The sequence below is a fragment of the Vigna umbellata genome, chromosome 10 (assembly GCF_029865625.1).
Source record: "Vigna umbellata cultivar VRB3 chromosome 10, Vumbellata_1.0, whole genome shotgun sequence".
NCBI classification, from domain to species: domain Eukaryota; kingdom Viridiplantae; phylum Streptophyta; class Magnoliopsida; order Fabales; family Fabaceae; genus Vigna; species Vigna umbellata.
In genome coordinates, this window is record NC_142174.1 from 12,745,124 (window position 1) to 12,768,756 (window position 23,633).

At 35.6% G+C, this 23,633-nt stretch overlaps 1 protein-coding gene across 2 annotated transcripts in view; it reads left to right on the forward strand.

Annotated features, from left to right (window-relative positions):
- Positions 1-23,633, forward strand: part of LOC124822162 (pleckstrin homology (PH) domain-containing protein) — a 56,186-nt gene that overhangs the window by 16,686 nt on the left and 15,867 nt on the right. The window contains exons 22-45 of one of the 2 annotated variants that reach the window (XM_088100343.1): positions 3,085-3,234; positions 3,309-3,383; positions 3,457-3,948; positions 4,026-4,499; positions 5,352-5,465; positions 5,541-5,725; positions 5,921-6,029; positions 8,841-8,984; positions 9,648-9,938; positions 10,327-10,971; positions 11,073-11,264; positions 12,340-12,443; positions 13,891-14,180; positions 14,276-14,360; positions 14,453-14,779; positions 15,073-15,429; positions 15,538-16,027; positions 17,002-17,165; positions 19,647-19,809; positions 19,910-20,179; positions 20,308-20,505; positions 22,435-22,477; positions 22,706-22,830; positions 22,918-23,421. In XM_088100343.1, the coding sequence (XP_087956469.1) occupies positions 3,085-3,234; positions 3,309-3,383; positions 3,457-3,948; positions 4,026-4,499; positions 5,352-5,465; positions 5,541-5,725; positions 5,921-6,029; positions 8,841-8,984; positions 9,648-9,938; positions 10,327-10,971; positions 11,073-11,264; positions 12,340-12,443; positions 13,891-14,180; positions 14,276-14,360; positions 14,453-14,779; positions 15,073-15,429; positions 15,538-16,027; positions 17,002-17,165; positions 19,647-19,809; positions 19,910-20,179; positions 20,308-20,505; positions 22,435-22,477; positions 22,706-22,830; positions 22,918-23,421 (5,991 nt within the window). The remainder of the gene's footprint in view (positions 1-3,084; positions 3,235-3,308; positions 3,384-3,456; positions 3,949-4,025; positions 4,500-5,351; positions 5,466-5,540; positions 5,726-5,920; positions 6,030-8,840; positions 8,985-9,647; positions 9,939-10,326; positions 10,972-11,072; positions 11,265-12,339; positions 12,444-13,890; positions 14,181-14,275; positions 14,361-14,452; positions 14,780-15,072; positions 15,430-15,537; positions 16,028-17,001; positions 17,166-19,646; positions 19,810-19,909; positions 20,180-20,307; positions 20,506-22,434; positions 22,478-22,705; positions 22,831-22,917; positions 23,422-23,633) is intronic. The other variant, XM_088100344.1, reaches the window with a different exon arrangement.

Below are 23,633 nucleotides of genomic sequence, written 5' to 3' on the forward strand. Positions count from 1 at the left end.
CACTGAAACAGAAAAATGGAACCCTTTTGGTGCAGCCTTGAGTGTATGAGAGAACACTCTTGCCAACGGACTTTCATGGCTTCTGGGAATAGAGAGAAAACGAAGAAAAAGGTTGTGTAGGGTGAGTTGCTAGGTTTTTGATTGTATGTGCCTATCAGAATAAGTGTAGGTGAAGAAAATGGGTTTGGGTTTTTACTTGAAAAGGCAACTTTTTTCTTTGATAGAGCTTGAATCTAATTTGCAAGATCCAATGCATAAAATATTTCTCTTTACACATCTCATATGGATGTCGCTAAAGCTACTCCTAGCAAAGTCAATTTTTTTCATGAGTCAGGATTAGCTCCAAAAGTTAGTTGTTGAGAGAGTTTCTTCAATATACAACACCAGAGGAGACAAAAGCATCCTAACTTGATCCAAGAACAGCTCAAACGCCATGGGGAAGTGCTGCTTCTTCTAACATACTTGAACCTTTGGAAAATTTCTTGAATAATAATTGTGAACTTGACCTTGATCACGGGCATTGATTAAAAGAACTTTATCCTGTACCAAGTATTCTATTTCTCATTTTGGGACCACTAAATATCTTTCTATGCAGCACCAGAGTTTCCTCTATCCCATTGATGGAATTAGAGTCTCTATATTAGTTCAAGGAGCATTGAAGGATGAGAATTAGGTTCAAGCCACAAATAAAGAAATGGGGTGCCTTAGTAAAGAACCACACATTACAATTTGTTGATAGACCACTAGATAAAAAGGCAGTAGGATGCAACATGGCACATTAGACCATTACAAAGCAAGGTTGGTTGCTAAAGGATATACTTTGACTTGTGGTGTTGATTAATAGGTGACATATTGATTAATAGGTGACATTTGCTCCAGTGGCTATGATGAATACTATTAGAACCATTCTCTTATGGACAACTTATTCTGGTTGGGAAGCGCTACTGTTAAGCACAAACAAAGTCCCACATCGGATAAAATAAGAGATCGACATGGGTTTATATACACATAAGATATCTCCATTGGTAAGAGGCCTTTCGGAGTGGTACTAAATGCAAATCCGTGAGGGCTTGGCCCAAAGGGAACAATATCTTGTTAGTGTGGAGATCTATGTGTATGTGTGTGTTGAACCTCCCTACAAACTTGTGTTAGAGATCCCCCCATTGAGTATGACAGTTTGCCGAGGTTCTTCTCCTCTTACTATAAAAAAAACTTCTGAAAAGGGATGGTAATTTTTCTCCTCAAAAAATCTGTACCCAGATTGGGTCGTACTCCTGATTTAGGCCATGGAGAAATTTAAAAATTCTTCCCTTTTCAATGAATTCAACAAGTGCGGCAACATCTGTTTTACAAATCTTTATTGTTTGGTTCTGATCGAATTCCATTCAAAGACCATTCAGGATTCTGTGATATTCTGATACAGAAAGAGAGTTCTGTTTTGTATTAAATATCTCGTTTTCAATGTCATAGTAAGCAGCAAGATCCTTTTTTAATGAAAAAGTACTCTGTAAATCATCCCATATTTCTTTTGCAGAAGAATGAAACATATAATTTCTACTTATCTTAGGAATCATGGATTGCCACATCCAAGTCATAATTAATGAATCTTCATTGTCCCAAATTGAAAAATGAGTGTCGTCTCGTCCTGGTCCTCTTCCATCTATGTGATCAAGTTTGAACGACCCTTGAGAACCCTTCGAATAAATTGGCTCCATTGTTAGAAATTATGACCATCCAATTGAAACCTACCCCTTATATTTGGTAGGTCATTAGGTACCCCCAAAGGAATAATTTTTACTTCAGACATCCTGTAGAATGCAACTAGGAGTCTCTGGTGACCTTTTTTCGAGACGACGACGGCGTGTAGGTCACACTGAGAAAAGGAGCAAAACTTCAAACTCAGATCTACTCAAATATAGGCCAAACAGGTCGTCATCGACCCTAGGAACAAACTCAGGAGGCTCCGACGACCCTGTCTGTGACAGAGCGACGAGTGGGTCTCGTCGGAGGTGGTCGCGTGGGCTATACTCGCCGGCGACGATGGCGGCACGTGGCGGCGCCTGACGACTTTTCTCACGGAGCGACTTTCAGCGTTATGGTCGCTGGAGTTGGGCGCACCTTTCTGCCATATCAATGACCCTAACAGACGACGGCAACAATGACAGTGGTCGGACAGCGGGGCGGCGCGACTATGTAGCGGAACGGAGCCCTAAGATCAGGAGCTCTGACACCATGGAAAGTTAAATATTTATGTAATTTATCTTTCAATTGGAAAGGTTGAGGTTGGTCATTCTCTTTCTATTGTTTGGTTGTAACATGTATTTAGACCCCTTAAAGTTGGTTACCACTACTTATAGCTTTCTATAAAAAGTTGATGGCAAAGTAGACCATTTGGAATGACAATGGTTACAATTTGGATAGGTATAAATGGCTTTGATATCTTCACTCATGTTTTAAGTCAATAAACACATATCAATTGAAACACTATTGGATGTATTAAAATAAAAATTAATAGGAATCCAAGTGTGAGTCCAAGTCCCATATTGGATAGAAATTAGAAATTAGAGCACTATATAAAGATGAAAGACCCATTAACCCATAGCCTTAAGGTTTTGGGTAGAGAGTGGTGTCAATTCTTTATATGGTTGGGCTCATATCTCATTTGGTATTGTGTCTTCTCGGTGAACCCCCCTCCTTGATAGACCCAACAGCTACAATTTGAAGTGAGAAAAACTCTTGTATGGAAATTTAGAGGAAGAAGTCTAGGCAGTAAGTCCTCTAGGTTATGGATCTACTGAAGAGGGGAATAAAATGTGCAGGTTAAAGAAAGTTTTATAAGAGTTAAGCATTCACCTTGTGCGTGGTTTGGGATAATAACATGGTCAAGGTGATCATACCTTGTTCATCATACTTTACCAGAATGTAAACTTAATCTACTCTTAGTCTATGTTGATGATATAATTGTTTCAGGAACTGATAAACTTGAAAAAAAAAACTTGAAAGAATACATTGTATGATTTGTGTATCTAGTACATGATGGTGTTAACATGTTTTAAAAGTTGATATTACACTTTATTTGTGCAGAATACAGCTCCAATTTCTGGTCTATCTGAAACCTCATCAGATCATGAGGATACCGAATCAGAACATGATATTGATGTAGGAATGGCTGAAAGTTTGTTTGTAACCGGTGTTCTTGATGAATTAAAGATTTGCTTCTGTTATAGTTATCAGGTTGCCTTTTGTCTTTTGCTGTCTTAGTTTAAAATTTGAATTTCCACATGAACTAAAATTGTGTGTTGTTGTAGTCTGATCAGAGCTTAATGAAGGTTCTTTTGAATGAAGAAAGACGATTGTTTGAATTTCGAGCAATAGGTGGTCAGGTAAAATATCTGCTTTATTGTTTTCTTAGCTGGATGCTTTGATTTCCCTTTTGAGATATTTATATTTAAACAGGTGGAGGTTTCTATCAGAGACAATAACATTTTTGTTGGAACTATATTGAAATCTTTGGAAATAGAAGATTTAGTATGCTGTAGTCAACTATCGTCCCAGCCTTGTTTTTTGGCAAGATCTTATATTGGGACTGCAGATGAAAATTCATTACTCTATAATAACATGGGAAAATACGTTGAAAGTGGTGTATTGATCCCTACTGAAAGTGACGATAAGTTTTATGAGGCACCCGAGACTTTAGCAGACAGTGTTGACTATCCTATGCAGTCTCCTGGAGGTACATCAGAATACCGATCTAGTTCTGCCAGTGACATGCGATTTAATTATGCATCTCTTAAACTCCCAAAGTTTAGTCGCATTACTGGACTTCTACCTAGTGACTCTCCTAGTAGGAAGGACCTTGAACTCAGTGACACATTGGAGAGTTTTGTTAAAGCTCAAATAATTATCTATGACCAGAACTCTTCTCAGTATAAGAATATAGACAAGCAGGTTGGTGTGGATGGGTTTTATCAAATTGCCTTTAGTTTAAATGAGTTTTTTACTAAATATTTTATTTTTCATTTCAGGTGATAGTTACTCTGGCTACCTTGACATTTTTTTGTCGAAGACCAACAATCCTTGCCATTATGGAATTTGTTAATTCTATTAATATTGAGGATAAGAACCTTGCAACTTCTAGTGATAGCTCTTCTACAGCCAGAATGAAAAAAGATGTTTCAAGAGATGGAGATGATCTACAATCTACTGCTGTTGAGGATCATGCTGTTAAGGGTTTGTTCGGAAAAGGGAAATCCAGAGTTATGTTCAATTTGACATTAAAAATGGCCCAGGCTCAAATCCTTTTGATGAAGGAAAATGAAACCAAGCTTGCTTGTTTGTTTCAAGAGAGTTTGCTTACGGACATCAGGGTGTTCCCTTCCTCCTTCAGTATTAAAGCAGCATTGGGGAATCTAAAAATTAGTGATAATAGCATACCTAGCAGTCATTTATATTACTGGGCATGCGATATGAGAAATCCTGGGGGCAGATCTTTTGTGGAGGTACCTCTTTCTCTTAGCTTTCAATGTTTCATTTTAAAATGTGACCCATGCATTTGGTGTCATTATTTATTTTAATTTAATTCCTTTGGTTAAAAGGGACTTATTCTTGACCTGCTAAAGATTGTTCACTTGTTCTTTCTTTGGTGCTCACCTCAAGGATAATTTTAGAATCTTCTTGGCTTTATTCTGGGAATCATGATTCTCACTACCATTCAGGTTCTCTTAGTTTGGAATATATTTTGAGCTCTTTGGGAACACTCATGTCCTTCAACCTTGGATTAAATTTTTGTAAATGGATTTTCAAAATTTGTTGAACATTTTCTTATATTTTGATTTAGTCAGGATGGGAGTTTTGATCTTTTATTGAGGTTACAGGATAGGGTTATGTGTGTGACCTTTCTGGTAATTTTTGTCCTTTTAACATATTTTTTCCTTTTCAATAGTCAAATGGATTGGCCAGCTTGGTTGTATTTTTAAGCCTTTGAGGGTAATTTTTTATACTTTTTATCTTTAGATAGATATTTTATCCTCTTGGGTTGTAATCTAGCCTCTTGGATAATTTTCATGCTTTATCCCATTTTGTTTTCTTCAAATAATCTTCCTTTGTCTACAAAAGGTGTTGAATTAGTTATCAGTATTTTTTTGATTTGCTCCATATATCTATTAGTTTTTTTGTTAGTAGGCAAGACTAATTTCAGTATTTACTTAGAAAATCTTTACCAGTGACTCATTTAGTTATATTTTTATTAATGGACATAAATGAGTGAAAAATGGTAAACCTATGCTTTAGAACTTTCAGTGGTTGGTTTTTCTATAGTGAGCTTACTGTTGAATATCTGATTGACCATGTAGTTGGAGTTCACATCATTTTGCAATGATGATGAAGACTATGAAGGTTATGATTTCAGTCTTTTTGGAGAGCTTTCAGAAGTGCGCATTGTGTATCTAAATCGATTCTTGCAGGAGGTATTTACCAGTCGGTTCAGTTTTTGTTATTATTTTTTTTATTAGAAGGATTTGTCAAGTCTTCAAGGCATGTAGGTTGTTGGCTACTTTATGGGTCTCGTTCCAGACAGCCCAAAGAGTGTCGTTAAAGTAACAGATCAAGCAACAAATTCAGAGAAATGGTTTTCAGCTAATGAAATTGAAGGATCACCCGCTGTGAAGTTTGATCTTTCTCTCAAGAAGCCTATAATATTAATGCCACAGCGGACAGATAGCCTTGAGTATGCTGAAGAATTTAGTTTTCCTTTTCACTTATAACCTCTCTAAATATCTGTTTCCATAATTTTACATTATACGTAGTGTGCTGTATAGTTGTTGTCAATGGGACAGTTAATCTAACAGCATCTGTGTTGAGTAATGGCTCAAGTGTGGTTTTCATTCCTTTAATATCTGTTGTTGATATTTCTTTGATGCAGTTTTTTGAAGCTTGACATTGTTCATATAACTTTGAAGAACACATTTCAGTGGATTGGTGGAAGTAAAAGTGAAATTAATGCAGTGCACTTGGAAACTTTGACTGTCCAGGTGAGATTGGTTGCTCATAATATGATTGAATTTCAGGTTATGGAATATTAGGATATATTACAATAAAGAATATAAATGATGTTCTTTTCTCTCTCTGTATATTTTCGTTCCACTAGCACAATATTTCCCTTTAGTTTGTTATTAACTTTTTCATTGAGTCTATTTTGGTTTTTTTTTTGGTGATTTTGCTTTCCAGAGCAGTTACTATAAAGGCTCCCTTTTTATTCAGCTTTAGACATGATAAAATTCATAAAAAAATTACATCCTCTTATCTTTTCTCTAAGATGGTATGTAGAGCATTCCATCCTCATGGAAATCTTTAAATTTTTAATCTGTATATAGCTACTACTAATACCACCGCTTCCACATCTTATTCCTTTCCCACTTTCCTTGATAATCCTACTGTTCCTCCACCATATCTCTATGATCAAGATTATTATGTTGATCGAGGAAATGTGCATACGAAGCTTGGGAACTTTATGATCAAATGCTTCTTACATGGCTTTAATCAACATTATCAAAGTTCATTCTCTTGTGTGTTATTGGTTCTACACACTCTTATCAAGTTTGGACACAATTCATGAATACTTTCATTTTCAGAACTTTGTGTTGTGTATCCCTCCACAACAAGATGATGCAAGAATTTTTAACTCACATAAAAACCATTATTGTTGAACTTGTAGGTGTGGGTGTGGGTAACCCTCTTCAACTCAAAGAGCATGTTTATGCTATCCTTGAAGGTTTACCACTAGAGTACACACCTAGATTTGATACTCACCCTTGTTGCTGAAGTGGAGGCTGTTCCTCTTCCTTATGCATCTTGTGCTGCCCAATTTAATAAAAAGTTCTTCTTTCCCTTTCTAAACTTTACTCGGTGATATGTATCATCCACCATCCATAATCTTGGATCTAGTCGTAAGGTTATGCTTGTGCTCGACATTGTGTGGTAGGAACGACGGTTGGTAAAGTGGAGGCTACAGTGGCACCACCAATGGTAGTGTGTTAAGAACTAGACTTTAAGTCTAATTCAACTTTATAAAACTATTTTGTAAGGTTTAGGTTTGCATCCACTTGTAAATTGACCTTATATCTAATCGATGTGAGACTTCTAACACACCCTGATGTATATGCATCTCATGTGTGGGACTAAACATTAATGAGTGATTGGATAGCGGGTGGAAAAATAACAAATTTCGTTAGTGTAGATTCTAACTTCTGACTTTGATATTATGTTAAGAAGTATACTTTAAGCCTAAATCAACTTTACAAAATCGGATTGTAAGGTAAGGTTTGCACTCACTTATATATTGTAAATTAGCCTTACATCTAGTCGATGTGTGACTGCCAATATAATGTTAATAGAGGCTATAGTTGACACATTGCATATTTGTGGTGACTAATCTGTTTGAAGTATAGTCACACCACTTATTCAACCACATGAGTCTCTTTATCTCTATGATCCTGCCACACTGCTAAAGTATATTTCCATAGATTTTTATATTTCCATAGATTTCTATCCCGTGGTGCTTTCACCCACAAACTAATCTGTCCACACACAAACAACATGAAAATGGTGTCGTGGAAAGAAAATACAAACATATTGTTGACACTGGTCTTACTCTTCTCCAACGTGCTTCTTTGTCTTTGGTGTTTTGTGACTTTGCTAATCAATAGACTACCTATTGCTTCATTAAATTTCAATATCCTCTTAACATTGTTGTTTAACAAGACCCTCGATTTTAGCTTCTTAAAAGCTTTTGGGTGTACTGGTTTACGTTTCTAAGACCTTGCTATACTCACAAATTTAATTTCTGATCACGAGAGTGTGTGTTTGTAGGTTATTCATCCTTCATATTTGTCGTTTTGTGTTTTTCCTCCTGCTTGTCCACAACATCCTCAGTTGGCTTTTTGATGATAGTTACCATCTTGATGACCATCATCCTTCCACTATGTCACCCACTCACTGTCTTTATTTTGCTTTTCAACCTGTTAGTGTTCATTCCCTGCAAATCAAGTCCAAATCTGGATTACATAATCCACATCTTCATCCTTCATTGTTTCTAGCTGATATTGAACCAAAAGGAGTTAAACAGGCTCCAGTCGATACATATTGGCTGTCAGTGTGAAGCATGAATACTTACGAAGAATCACACGAGGGATTTAGTTCATCTCCCTTTTGATTGAAAAGTCATATGCTGTAAATGGGATTTTTGCATAAAGGAGAATGCAGAGTGTCACTTGAGAAATATAAAGCTCATCTTGTGGATAAGGGGTTAAATCAAGCTCCTGGCCTTGATTTTGACTGCACATTTTATCTGTTGACGAACCTATCATTATTTCTCTTATTATTACTGCTGACAAAGCTTCGATCTCCAACCAGATTCGTTTTGCTCAAAGACAAACTCAATGTGATGGACATTTCTCATGCATCTACAACTTGTGTTTGAAGGAGGATATTAGTATATATTAGAATAAAGAGTATAAAATATATTATTTTCATTCCTTTTACACTAGGACAATTTCCCCTTTAGATTGTTATTTCCAGCTGTCTCTTTTTGGTGAGTTTGTTTTGGTCCTTTGGTCATTTTGCTTTAAAGGGTAGCTCTATAAAGGCCCCCTTTTTATTCAGCTTTACACATGACAGAAATAATAAAATGTTATATCATTTTATCTTTTCTCTAAATAGAAACTTGGTTAGAAAGGATCTTCAAGTGTTCCCTTGCTTATGTGTTCACTTTGAAATTATATTTATTTTGGGATTATTGGGTACTGCATTTTAAACCATTTTTGTTTTAATATGATGGGGTGTAGGTTGAAGAAATCAACTTGAATGTTGGAACTGGATCGGACATAGGTGAAAGCATAATTCAGGATGTGAATGGGCTATCTGTGACTATTAACCGGTCGCTTCGAGACTTGTTAGGTCAATTTCCAAGTGTTGAAGTCATAATCAAGGTAATATATTTCATTTTCATGTATAATATTTGTAAAAGCTGGATTACCATACTTAAAACTATTAGTTAGTTTTTCATTTATTTTCTATCGTTAGTGTGATTTGTTATTTATATATTTAATTACTCATTTGGTCTCTATACTTGCACAATCTTTACGCCTTCGTCCATAACATTAACAGTACTCATTTAAATGCATAAAACTTTTAATCCATATTAGTTTTTGTCATCTAAAACTGTAGGAACTAAAACAGATTGAATAGTGTATGTGCATGGATTGAATGTGTTTAAAGTTATGTGTAAGGACTAAAGTGAGTTAAAAATATATTTATAGGCACTAACATGAGCTGATTTTAAAGTCCCTATAATTACACAATTTTTATGCATTATTCCCTATAGTTAAAAGTTTTTCATTTTAATCCACATACTCGTTAATCGTTTTTTGTCTCTCATCTAAAGTTGTGGGGACTAGAGCAAATTAAAAAGTGTGTATGAATTGAGTTAAAAAAAAATAAGCTATATTTATGAGGACTAAATTTAGTTGTTTTTGAATATAAGGAATAAAATGTAAGGGTTGTGCAAGTATAGCCAAATAACTAATTAAACCTTGGTTCTATTAGCTTGCTATATTAAAATATGTCTTGTATTGGATGTTGTGGTTCTACAGATTGAAGAGTTGAAGGCGGAATTGTCGAATAAAGAATATGAAATTATTACTGAGTGTGCTATTTCTAACTTTTCTGAAGTCCCTGATATTCCTTCACCGCTGAATCAATATTCCTCCATGACATTAAATGATACCACAGGAGGTATTGTCCCTGAGGTTATAAATGGTGTTGATTCAAGGACCACCAATGTTGAACCCTCTGTTCTGCTGAAACTCTGTGTCTCCATTAATCTCGTTGAGTTGAGCTTATATACGGGGTTAACTAGAGATTCATCTCTAGCCACTGTACAGGTATTAACAAAGTATGTATGCGTATAGTAGCTTAAGGCTATGTTATGTTAAACAATCAAGAAAAAAGAAAAACTGTAAAGCTAATAGACTATAGTCTTTGTCTATTAGCTTAAGGGAATTATTTTCTTTGTAGTTATTGCCTACACTATATAGTTAGTTATACACTCTGCTGTGTACATTGACAGCCAGATTAAATTAGGATAAGCTAGGATTGTTTAGATTGATCAATGAAGATTGGGTAAGTGGAGAAATTAACTAGGATAAAACACTTTTCTAGCAGAAACTTTAGGGACTTAATTTCTCCAAACGAAATGCAGTTGACTTAGGTCAATCAAAAAAAGAACAAATTTATTTGGCATGGCTCAGTTTGTGGTTTTGTCTTGTGCAGGTCAGCAATGCCTGGCTGCTGTATAAGTCCAGTACAGCAGGAAACGGATTTCTCTCTGCAACACTTCAGGGTTTCAGTGTGTTTGATGACCGTGAGGGAGTTGAACAGGAGTTTCGGTTAGCTATAGGAAAGCCTGGAAATGTTGGACCCCATCCCATTCATACTTCTTCGCATAATCAAAACCAGGATTCAGTTGATGGTAGCTTAATTATGGGAAATAATTTTGATCTAGTTCAGACAATGCTCATTGTTGATGTGAAATTTGGTCAGGATTCGACATTTGTTTCTCTGGGTGTCCAGAGGCCTCAGTTGCTTGTTGCACTAGATTTTCTTCTTGCTGTAGTTGAGTTTTTTGTTCCAACTGTCAGCAGTATGCTATCTGTTGAAGAAAATAGGTCTGACATGCTAGAAGCTATCGTCATTGATCAATCTGTCTACAAGCAACCTTGTCCTGAATTTTCCCTATCACCTCAAAAGCCTTTAATAGTTGATGATGATGGTTTTGATAATTTCATTTATGACGGTGATGGTGGAATATTATATTTAAAGGATAGACAGGGTTTTAATCTCAAAGCGGCTAGCACGGAGGCTATAATATACATTGGAAATGGGAAGAAGTTGCAGTTCAGAAATGTTGTTATTAAGGTCATAGTGTCTCACTTCATCAACTTCTTTATTGAATTGCCATAGAGACATAAATTTTGGTGTATGCCCAAAAAACTAATTACCTTGTTTTTCTTTTGCAGGGTGGCCCACATTTGGATTCTTGTGTATTTCTTGGAGCAGACAGTAGCTATTCTGCTTTAGCGGATGATTATGTGTACTTGGAAGAATTAGTTGAAAGCCCCCAGTCTAAGTCTTTAAGAGGAAGTGTGGACGAAGTACCATGTCAGAATAATGCTGTTAATAACTCCACAGAACTGATCATCGAGCTTCAGGTTAAGTGTTGCTTCAGTTAAGTACTCATGGATTTTTGTATGATTGATTCTAAATGAAAGAAGAGTTACTGCGACCCAATGATCCACTCTATGGAAGTCCTCTCCCACTTGAAAGCTTGAGAATGACACAAATAATTGTATTCCATTCTTAGCAGTGGTTCTTTCCATCTAATCCCTTGAAGTACTTTGTTCTCCTTCAGAGTGAAATGATAAATCAAAGCAGACTAACTAAAGGCATAGTGCAATGTAGGCTTACTTTGATTGTAGTTTTCTGGATTAGGAAAATGTGAAATTTTGTATCCAGAGGCTGAGAACAAAGTTAATTATAATACCCAAAGTCATTATTTTCAGGGTCGGCTTTGACATGCTACTAAATTATATTTAAAACACTCTAAAGAACCTAGAAGTTGCTCAAGGACTGAATTACTGAACCTTCTCCTTATGTGTCTTCTTTCTCTTTTTTAAATAAATGTTTACAGAAGTGCTAGCATAAATCTCATTTGGCTGATTTTATTGAAAGTCAAACAAATTTGTATTCTTATTTGGTGAGTTTCACTTTATTTTTATCCTTTCCAATAATAGTGTTATAGAGAACGTGTTGCCTCAAATTCAGGTACTTACTATACTATCAGAAAAGGAAACAGACCAAAGGAAGCAACTTTCATAACAAGAGAGAAAAGTATATTGTAAAATTAGTTTTCCTTCTTTCTTTAAATGACATTTGAACTCAACCTTTTGGTTGAAGTGGCAATCATCTCTCCTTGAGTTTTGGGAGTTAGTTTCATCCAGTCCATTTCTAATATGGTATTTGAACTGAGCTAGTCTTAGCTGTCATCGATAGATGTCAATGTCTAGTTCTACAAATTTCTTGCTCGAGATATTTTGTCTTTTGTGTAAAGGGAGAGTGCTTTGTTGTTGCTGTTCTATGTTTTTTGCAATTTATTTTATTATATTTCCATATTTATATAAATATGTAATCAATACTGTATTATGACAAGAAGTGATGGTATGGTTTATACCTTTGCCGTTAGTGGTTTATGCATGTCTCAAGATGTGATGAAATACTTTTTTGCAGGCTATTGGTCCAGAGCTTACCTTTTATAACACCTCAAAAGATGTAGGAGAGTTATTGAACCTTTCTAATAAACTTTTACTTGCACAGTTGGATGCATTTTGCAGGCGAGTTCTCTTTTGTAAATGGCATGCTCCCAGTCTGACTAGTTTGGCATACTTTCTATTTATTCAGATACTTAATACTGTTTTTTTCCCTAATGCTATACATATATATAAATATATCATAATACAATGGGCCTTTACCTAATAGATTTAGTATAATAAGAGAGCTGGTCATTTGGCACGGCTTCAAGTCTATCTGAATGATATAAAAATCTGTTTAGGAGACCAACCTTAATTTTTAATAATGAAGTTAAAGTTCAGCATATTGGGCGGTCTTGTGTCTCCATGTTTGAAGTTCTAAGAGAGTGTCTTAGAAAATTTGTAATAAAATGATTAGGAAAATGATGAATTGGAGAATTCAAACGGATACAAGGACATTACAATTATTTTAGATAGTCATGAATTGTAAGGTAAGATTTACATCTAGTTATATACTGTAATTTGGCCATATCACTAGTCAACATGTGATCTCCAAACAACCCCTCATGCATCTCAGAAAGTGGACTATAGGCATACCTCAAACTCACTAGATTGGTTTATAAGATGATGATTGCATTCACTCATATACTATAATTGATGATATGTATAGTCAACATGAGATCTCCAACAACAGGAAAAGAGGGCAAACACAAACATGATAGAAGTTCAAAACAAAATAAAGAAAGAACTTAAACCATGAAAGAATGTAGTACAATAGTCACAATCTTCAATTTTTGAGCCACAACAATAAAACAAGGCTGAGAACACTGTAACCCTCCTAAGAGGGTCTATTTAAATCTAATGATTACAATGGGTCCAAGAGGTGTGGGATGGCCACATTTGTGTGGGAAGGTTTTGAAAGGTCAATTGATATCCAAACTAGTATGTCTCCCTCTAGTGTAGAAGGTGAAGGTGTTTTGTGCATCTACATAGGTGTGGCCCAAACCTCAGTGAGCACCATCTTCTTGAAGTCCTACATCATATCATTTGCTAAGATCAAAGGCAAGTGTTCTTAAGGTCGGGGAGTGGTGCCACCCTACACCCCAAATTTTAAAATTCTTATATTTATACATATTTAAAAATTTGGGGAGGGGCATGGCTCATTCTGGCTTCCTGGAAGATCTACCTTTGATAGCATAATAGACCTGCGAGTGGCTTAGAGCTGCTACATAGTTAGTTATGAGAGTTATTAATTTTGCAACCACTGTTTGTCAGTTAATTAGATCTAGAGCTCTCCCATTTTACTACTAATACGTCACTGTAATTACAAGTTAATGCCATGAAATAATTATGTTTATTCTCTTTATAAACACTGAGTTTCTATAAGATGAAAGGTATAATCCCTAATTTTGACCCAAGTTTTATCTTAAGTACAAATTTTGTGCCAGAGGCCTATTTTAATGATTCACTCTATTTCAGGTATGATGATAAGGTAGGATTAACTGACTTTTCTGTGTTCTTCTATTTCTAGGCTTGTATTGAAGGGTAACAATACTGAGATGAGTGCAGATGTACTTGGTTTGACTATGGAGAGTAATGGAATCAGGATTTTGGAGCCATTTGATACATCGTTGAAGTACTCAAATGCTTCAGATAGGACCAATATTCATTTATCTGTTTCCAATATTTTCATGAATTTCACTTTCAGTATCTTGAGACTATTTATTGCTGTGGAAGATGATATTTTAGCATTTTTAAGGATGACATCAAAGAAAATGACAATTATTTGCTCTCACTTTGACAAAGTTGGAACAATAAAACGTATGTTTATCATTCTCTTAGTTTTTCATTTTGGTAATTAAAGGGACAAATGTGGTTGGAGGACTGGTCTCATTCCTTTTTCAATTTGCATGCAGATTCTCAATCTGATCAAACGTATGCCTTTTGGAGGCCTCATGCTCCTCCTGGTTTTGCTGTACTTGGTGACTACCTGACACCACTGTGAGTGAAATTTTCTTAATATTTTTCTGTCTAGACTGATGCATTTATTCCCCCTCTGATTTGAATGTTAATATGATGTGTTTGCTTGACAGAGACAAACCACCAACAAAAGGAGTTCTTGCAGTAAATATCAATTCTGTAACAGTTAAGAGACCTATTAATTTCAGATTGATTTGGCCGCCTTTAACATCTGTTGGCATTAAGGGTGAAGAAGTGGACAATTCTGACTCATGGAATACTGAGGCAGATGCCGTTTGTTCCATTTGGTTCCCCGAAGCTCCCAAAGGTTATGTTGCACTAGGTTGTATTGTTACTCGTGGAAAGACACCACCCCCACTATCTTCTGCTTTTTGCATCCCATCTTCTTCTGTATCTCCATGTTCATTAAGGGATTGTATCACAATAGGCACCACTGATATGTAAGTGAAAATTTTCTCATGTTCTGCTGTAACATGTAGGGTCATTTTACAATTTTATACTTTAAACTACCAAACTTCATTAGCGAGGAGGTTAGTGCCTTTTGCTATGTTTATCATTTTACTTGCTAATGAAACAATGTTATCATTTTGCTGACTGATTAAGCTTATATTTTGAGCATTAATTCTAAGATGATGTTGGGTATTTTACTTTCAAAAGTTTTAACTATTGCTCAGGCATAAGATCATGAGAATTTTATCCCTTGTAAACACAATAGTGTTTGTGTTGATTGCAGATCACCATCCCGTGTGGCATTCTGGCGAGTGGATAATTCTGTTGGCACTTTTTTGCCAGTAGATCCTATTTCTCTTAGTTTGATGGGTAAAGCATATGAATTGCGTTGCATTAAATATGATTATTTGAAGCCATCCTCTGCAGCAGTAAGTAGTCAGGATTCCTATGCTCCTGGTGGACATCAAACCTTGCAACCTGACCAGTCTATTGGTGCGAATTCTAATAGGCGTTATGAGCCTGTTGCTAGCTTTGAGTTAGTGTGGTGGAATCAGGCATCAAATTCAAGAAAGAGGTTATCCATATGGCGTCCGGTTGTCCCAGCAGGAATGGTATATTTTGGTGATGTAGCTGTTAAAGGGTGTGTTTCATTTATTATCTTCCCCTTTCATTTTATAACTTCAGATATTAATTTGTTATATTCCTCTTTACAATTAATATGAAGCTGATGCAATCTTCTGCTTTTTAGGTATGAACCTCCAAACGCCTGCATTATAGTTCATGATTCCAGGGACGAAAATGTTTTTAAAACTCCACTAGATTTTCAGCTTGTCGGACAAATAAAAAAGCATAGAGGAATGGAAAGCATGTCATTCTGGCTTCCACAAGCTCCTCCTGGCTTTGTTTCCTTGGGTTGTGTTGCATGTAAGGGGAAACCTAAGCAAAGTGATTTTAGCACATTAAGATGCATGCGGAGTGATTTGGTAGCAGGTGATAAATTTTTAGAAGAAAGTGTATGGGATACATCTGATGCAAAGCATGTAGCAGAACCATTTAGCATATGGGCTGTTGGCAATGAGTTGGGGACTTTTATTGTTCGTGGTGGTTTCAAAAGACCCCCAAGAAGGTTTGCTTTGAAACTTGCAGATTCAAATGTGCCAAGTGACTCAGATGTGACAGTCATTGATGCAGGAATTGGGACCTTCTCAATGGCTCTTTTTGATGATTACAGTGGTTTGGTGAGAATAAAATGCTTAGATTGTAAATTTTGTTAGAATAATAAAGTGTCTGATTTCCTAATTGCTTAAGCTTTGAGAATGAAAGGGTCTATATTAATAGGCATTTTCCTAATATTGAAGTGCTTGTTAGAAATTCTATATAGAAATATGATTAAACTATAATATATACGTGCAAATTTAATCTTGAAGGCTCTTCTCACAAGATTGAATTAGCTTTAAAATTTACTTCATAAGATAGTATCAGAGTCTATCTTAACAAAGTCACGTTACCTGCTATCTTAACAAAGTTTGTTGGGATTATCACACTACCTTCTATCAGGTCGCACACAAATATTTAGTCACTTGAGATCCGTGTGAGAGGGTGTGTTGGAGATTCTATATCAATTAGAAATATGATAAAAGTGTAATATATAACTAGGTGTAAATCTCATTTTACAAGTTGATTTTGTAAGGTGGTGTTAGACTCAAAATTTACTTCAAGAGTGCTAATTGTTGCATGCTTCTAGATTTAATATTAACAAAATGGGTGTTGTTGACCTTAAGTAACCTATAGGTATAGGTATACGTTATCTCTGAATTAGAGTGCAAGCACAATTTAATTAAGCCTACACCAAGTATAATGAATTGTTTTTTGAAAATAGACGAACCAGATGTTTCAGCATCTAACATAATTTTTCTGTTCAATAATGTAATTGGTAAGTGTTCTTAGTGTGCATTGTTAAATCTTTTCCTAATTTTTAAACATGCCTAGTTGACCATTGAAGAGTAGGGTTGATGTTATTATTATGTTTTTTTTTTCCTTTTTACTATTACTGATGTCATTCTTAAACAGAACTGTTACTGTTAAATATAAAGCCATCCATGAGCTTTTACCTAATTGCTTAAGCTTTCATAAGAGTTAGGTCTTGATAACTTATTAGAGCTTTCTCGGAAGTATTACTTCTGTACTGACTGCTTTTCTTTGAATTTGACAGATGGTTCCTTTGTTCAATATATCTTTGAGTGGAATAACATTTAGTTTGCATGGAAGAACTGGGTATCTAAATTGCACTGTTGGTTTCTCCTTGGCTGCCAGGTCATACAATGATAAGTATGAAGCTTGGGAACCTCTTGTTGAGCCAGTAGACGGGTTCTTAAGGTAATTGCTATGTGTTTACAAAAATAGAATACTTGTGTGAGACATCATATGTGCCCTTGGTCGAATTCTTGAATGAATGATTGGGAGTTTTGGCTGTTATGAGCAGTGGTATAATTTGATTTCGAAATAAGCATTGAGACAAGAATAGGTCTTGGGTCACTAAGTCTATCCTCTTTGCTACAATTCCTATTTACTATGATGTCTTGGGAAAAATTCAATTCCCAAATTGACTAACATTCCTCACTACAAAAACTGGTTGAGTTAGGTCTAAAACCCTATCCTAAGATGATGTGAGCATCATTTATCCAAAATGTGAGAAATAGAGAAGATTGGGAGAAAATCTCCCTTGTGTCTTTTGCATACACATAGGGTAGTTTATTTATAATGTAAGATATGGGCCATTGCCCTTAATACAGAATGGGTTGAGCCCAATTAACAGAAACACACATCTTAACATCTAACACAAAACTTCTGCAAATTTATCTAGAACAGCCTAATGAAAGTTTCAAAGGGCTAGAATCAACCCTGATTTGAATGTAGGAGATCTTAAAGTTTTCATAGAGTGGAATGCAGAATCCAGCTGCCAGCAATGAAACCCACAAAAATCACTCAACCAAAATCGCTGCTCTATCAAGTCTGTTTACAACTTGCAGTTTGGGTTTTGGTTTTGGCTGAGTGAAGGGTTTGGCTTGGTTGCAAGAGGTTGATGATGGAAACTGCGGCAAGAACCTGAGTATTGTTGAGAAAAGGCAATGTGGTCGTGTGGGGTGGGGAAATGGAAGATATTAAAGTACATTGATTGAAGAAGTAAATTTTTTGGTTTCGGTCATTGATTTAAAAGTGATCATATCTAACTGTGGAAAACACGTTTTCCTCAATGATGGCTTTGTTAGGATATTTATCCTAATTTATCATGATTATATTGTGTCAAGCTTTATCCTATTTATCATGATTATATTGTGTCTAGGATTACCCTATTTATCATGATTATATTGTGTCTAGGGTTACCCTATTTATCATGTACTTTTTTATCAATTTATTCTTATAAATAGAAGATTATGAGAGGGATCAATCAAGCCCTCTAGAATTATTTTACAGTTTAATTCTCAAGTAATCAATCAAGCCCTCTAAAATTATTTTACAGTTTAATTCTCAAGTTGGTATCAGAGCGGGTCGATCTCGCTCTGGTTTCTGTCTCGTAATATCTGTCCGGTGCCACAGTTCATCGTCGCCCGCCACCGTCTGCCGCTGCCCGCCGTCGGCCACCGTCCGCCGCTGGCCACCGTCGTCCACTGTCACAGTTCCGTTCGTCTAAACCTTAGGGCTTTCTTGTTCCTCGTTGGTACTATTCGTCTTATTCAGAAATGGTGTCTGGCAGTACTCTTTCCTTCTCCGGAAGTCCATCAATTACCTCCGAGAAGCTAAATGGAAAAATTTATCTATCATGGTCTGCTGCGGTTGAAATGTGGTTCCTTGGCCAAGGGCATTATGACCATCTTGAGCGGGATGGAAGCCATGTGCCTACTGAAAAAGCTGATAAGTGGAAACAAGCAGATTTCCAGTTGTGTGCCTTGTTATGGCAATCAGTGGAACCCAAACTTCTAGTATCTTTGAGGGCTTTCAAAACTTGTCACTCCTTTTGGAAGAAAGCCCAAAGCATTTATGCCAACGATATTCAACGTCTCTATGACACTACGAACAAGCTTACATCTCTTAAAATGGCAGACCATGATATGGTGTCCTTCATGGCTGAAGCCCAATCTGCTGTCGAAGAACTCAGAATGTTTTTGGAAGTGGACCCATTAGAGGATATAAAAAAGAAACTAGACAAATTTTACATGGTGTTGATCCTTCGTGCCCTACATCCCGATTTTGATCATCTCAGAGATCAACCTCTAACTAGTCATGAGGTCCCCTCCATGGGAACATTGACCACTCGCCTTCTCGTGTCCCGATACCTCAAACTCAAGAAGCGTATGAACTAGTGGAACCACCTGTCATGGTTGCCACACGAGAAAGAGGAGGACGTGGCACTATAAGAGGAGGACGTGGCACTTCCATTCACTAGCTCCGAGGGAAGCGTTGATTCAAAAGGAAATATAGTTAATAAACTATAAGCTCCAGTAGGATATTAAGTGTATTGTTAGAAGATTCTACATGATCTCTTTGTAATCTTTACTTTATGATTAAAGTTCACTATATATAGAGGTTGATGTACTGTTTCAAATCAATGAATTGAATAAAATCTTTCCATATTCAGATTAATCATCTTCAAGAGTTTATTAAACTTAAACAGAAAAAATTGTTAAATTATGGATATTTTATGTATAAAAATTGGATTAAACCGTCTTTACTAAATTTGAATAACATTAGTTATGCATTTAATCACCTTACACATTTCCTTACTTTAGAAGAGTCAAATCCACTGAAGTTATACTTTTGTTCCAGTTGCTATTTGTGCCTAATTACAGCTACATATAGGTACCAATATGACATCAACGCCCTGGCTGGAACCTCTCAGTTACGTTTGACATCAACACGAGATCTGAATTTAAATGTTTCAGTTTCTAATGCTAATATGATCATTCAAGCTTATGCAAGCTGGAACAATCTTAGCAATGCTCACGAATGTTACAAAAACAGAGTAAAATTTCTTATAAACCTTTTCATATTTCTGTTTTAAGACTGGTTCTTTTGTTGTATATTACTTTCTTCACTTCACAGCACCTGTTTTCTCTTACCAGGATGCATTTTCTCCTACTTATGGTGGACACTCTATCATTGACACACTCCAGAAAAGAAATTACTACATAATTCCTCAAAATAAGCTTGGTCAGGATATTTTTATCCGTGCTACAGAAGCTAGGGGTCTCCAAAATATAATTCGGATGCCGTCTGGGGATATGAAGGCTGTCAAAGTTCCTGTATCAAAAAATATGCTAGAATCTCATTTGAAGGGTAAACTCTGCAGAAAGACTAGAACAATGGTAACCATTATCATAGCAGAAGCACAGGTACTAGTTTTGTTGCTTTTAGTATACCACTTTCATGGTTTTGGCAGTCCCAATTTTCACGTAACTTTCAATGCATGTCAAGCTAAATATTCAGTTGCTCAGATTTATTTTCTTTATTTTTAATACAGTTTCCCCAAGTTGAAGGTTCTGATTCCCAGCAATATACAGTAGCTATCCGCCTGTCTCCTAGTCAGATCCTTCCCAGTAATGCATTGGTTTATCAACAGAGCGCACGCACGCGTGGACAAAGGCCACATCATTTATTGCCTTCAGATCTTGAGTCGGTCAAGTGGAATGAAATATTTTTCTTCAAAGTTGATTCCCTGGTATTGATAATTATCTTAGTTGCTTTTACTTACACATTCTCTAGGTAAGCTTCGTTGGAAGTTTTTGCTAGTTAAGTTTGTATTTCTTCTAATATTCAAATACATTTGGAATAGAGTTTGATATTTTTGAAGTCCCGAATGTTTATTTAAAAAATTGGACTTTGTGTGCTCTGATTGATTTAGATACCAACCATGGCTGTAGAAGTCTAAATCTTATTAAGAAATAGGGTTATCTTCGTTGCTCCTTCATGTGTTCAGCTCCTGGCTTTCTTTGATAGATAACAGACTTTATCTTCACCACTGTTTTATGTTTTAATATTCAGTTATTTTAGTTTTTTTCCTTTCTGTTTAGTAGATTTTCTAAATAAAAATGACTTATGATATTATATATATTATACACATAAGCCAGTGACTGACTGCTGAGTCAGCAAGTATCTAAAACTTATCTAATTCTGTAACAGAAAAGGACAGGTCTGTTAAAGAATAAGACTGAATGAAAATTACAACGAAATGACAGTGTAAAGTAAATGGAAATGTACAAATGAAAATTAAAAAATAAAGAATATCACTGATAGAGAACAACATCATGGATTAAAGCAAATGTATTGATACTTTCTAGTAAATTCTTTGGAGTGTAATCTTTCTATTCATAATTTTGGGGGTGAATAATCTCTCAAGACTTGCATTTCATTTAAAAAAAATCTCTTTTAAATACTGAACAATTCTAAGAGGAGGTTGTAAATGAGTCTCCTTTGGTTGGTGCATAAATTGGCTTATTAGACACAATAAAAACAATGTCCTGCCTAGTGTGAGATAAGTAAACAAGTCTGCCAAGAAGTCTTAGATGCATTTGTTTGTCCACTGCAATATTCTCCTTTAAGAAAGTAATCAAGATACTTTTGTTGAGATATGAAGATTCCTTTTTTTGAATTAACCACTTCCATTCCCAAAAAATATTTAAGTCTTCCTAATGTTTTGGTCTCAAATTCTGTGGCATGGCATTGACCTAACATTTGTTGCACACTATAGCAATCCTCACATACTATAATATCGTCAAAATACACCAACAATATTGTGAATCCCCCTGAATCTTAATGTTTGATGAATAGAGTGTGATTCCCTTGACTTTGTTTGTAACTCATACTTGTCATAACTTTGGTGAACCAACCAAACCATGCTCTAGGGGATTTAGATTCAGCCCATACAAAGCCTTTCTTAATGTGCAAACAATTCTACTGGCAACCTGTCCATTATAGGCTAGGGGCAACTCCATGTATATTTCTTCATCAAGGTCTCCATGTAGAAATGTTTTCTTCACATTGTAGTGTTGTGGATCCCAATCATGAAGTTGCTAATGGCAATATTACTCTCACCGTGTTCATCTTCGCAACCAGAGAAAATGTCTAAAAGTAGCCCACTCCAGGATCTGATCCATATCAAAACATAGAAATATAAACTATATTACAGTAATGAGGTCATTGGTTCTATAAATACATGAGTCTGGTGTTTATGTTAGGAAATATAGACAGCTAATTCTAACGAAACAAATCTCTATAATTATGGATTGCTTTCAAATACATAATCCTAGTTTTAATAGCAGGATACACTTGTAAGAAAGATTAAAAGTATAGCAAGGATAAAATAAAAACTTCCTAAAATACATAACGAGCGGCTCTTTTTTGACAATTTCAATGTAATATAATTTACTATGCTTTAATTTTCTTGGTGATTCTTATTTATCTCATTAGATTGATTTAATGTCTTTTAGGTTGTATAACTTAAATGATTCTTTTGACTGAGCATTTGGCCATCTTTTTCTGTTGAATTTACATTTGATTTTCAAAATTACTGCATCGTCTTCTTTTAGTCTAAATTTTTGTTTTCCAATTGAAAACTAACTTCTAACTTGATTTCTATACTTTTTTACAGGACTATCACTCTTTAGAATTTATTTTAACGGATATTGGTAAAGGTACTTTCTTGAAATTCCATCCAGACCTAAGTGACACTAGATGCTGCTGAATAATGTGGAAATAAATTAGGTTAAGTTGAAATGTCTGCAGAGGAGAAATACTGGGTCGGGAATACATTAGTGTTTTGAGGACTTAAAAAGTTTCTAATTTTGTGAATGTTCTTTTGGTATTGTAACAACATAGGATGCTCAATCTTCTTTGTTACATCCTTCTTTTCTTTCTTCTAGGTGTTCCGATTGGATTTTTTTCATCTTCCTTGAATGAGATAGCAAGAACTATTGAGGACTACTCAAATCCACAAAATTTTGTCAAAGAGTTGAACTGGATATATTTGTCTACAGAAAACTCTATGGTGAATTGTTTTTATGATTTACCTTTTTCTTATTTTTCTTTGTTTTCTCCACGTACTTATCTTAATGGTGCCATGCTGAGATTTCAGGATGCTTATTATGGGAAGCCTTGCAAATTACAATGTGCCATACTAGTACATAATTCTGAGACTGAGATTAACAATCAACTATCTAATTATGATGTGCATAAACGTGGGTTTATTCAAATTAGTCCTAGCAAGGAAGGTCCTTGGACGACTGTGAGGCTAAACTATGCTGCTCCTGCCGCTTGCTGGCGGTTAGGCAATGCTGTTGTTGCCAGTGAAGCTAGTGTGAAGGATGGCAATAGATATGTGAATATTCGATCACTGGTTTCTGTTCGTAACAACACAGATTTTGTACTTGATTTGTGCCTCACTTCAAAAGTTTCATCAGAAAAGATGAATTTGCTGAAAAGTTCAAGTAATTCTGAGTCCATTCAAACAGAGAGCTATAGAATTCAGACAGAAGAGTTTTTCGAGACTGAAAAGTTAACACCACAAATTGGATGGATACTCTGTTCAGGTTCTTCTGGGAACCGCATGCCAGATGGAGGGAAATCCCATCAGGTGAATGTTAGTAATTTTTCACTTTCCACGGGAAACTGTTCTCTAGCTGCTTTTGTATTGCTTATACACCTAAGCTGTAGTTTTCTCTAGCAATGAAGTTACAAACTGACAATTTTGCTCATGATTGAGACTCTCTTCAAGAGGATCAGTCATATGTGGATGCTTTGAAAAGTTCAGAATAGATCAAGCACTTGTGCTGTGATTTTTATACTATCCTT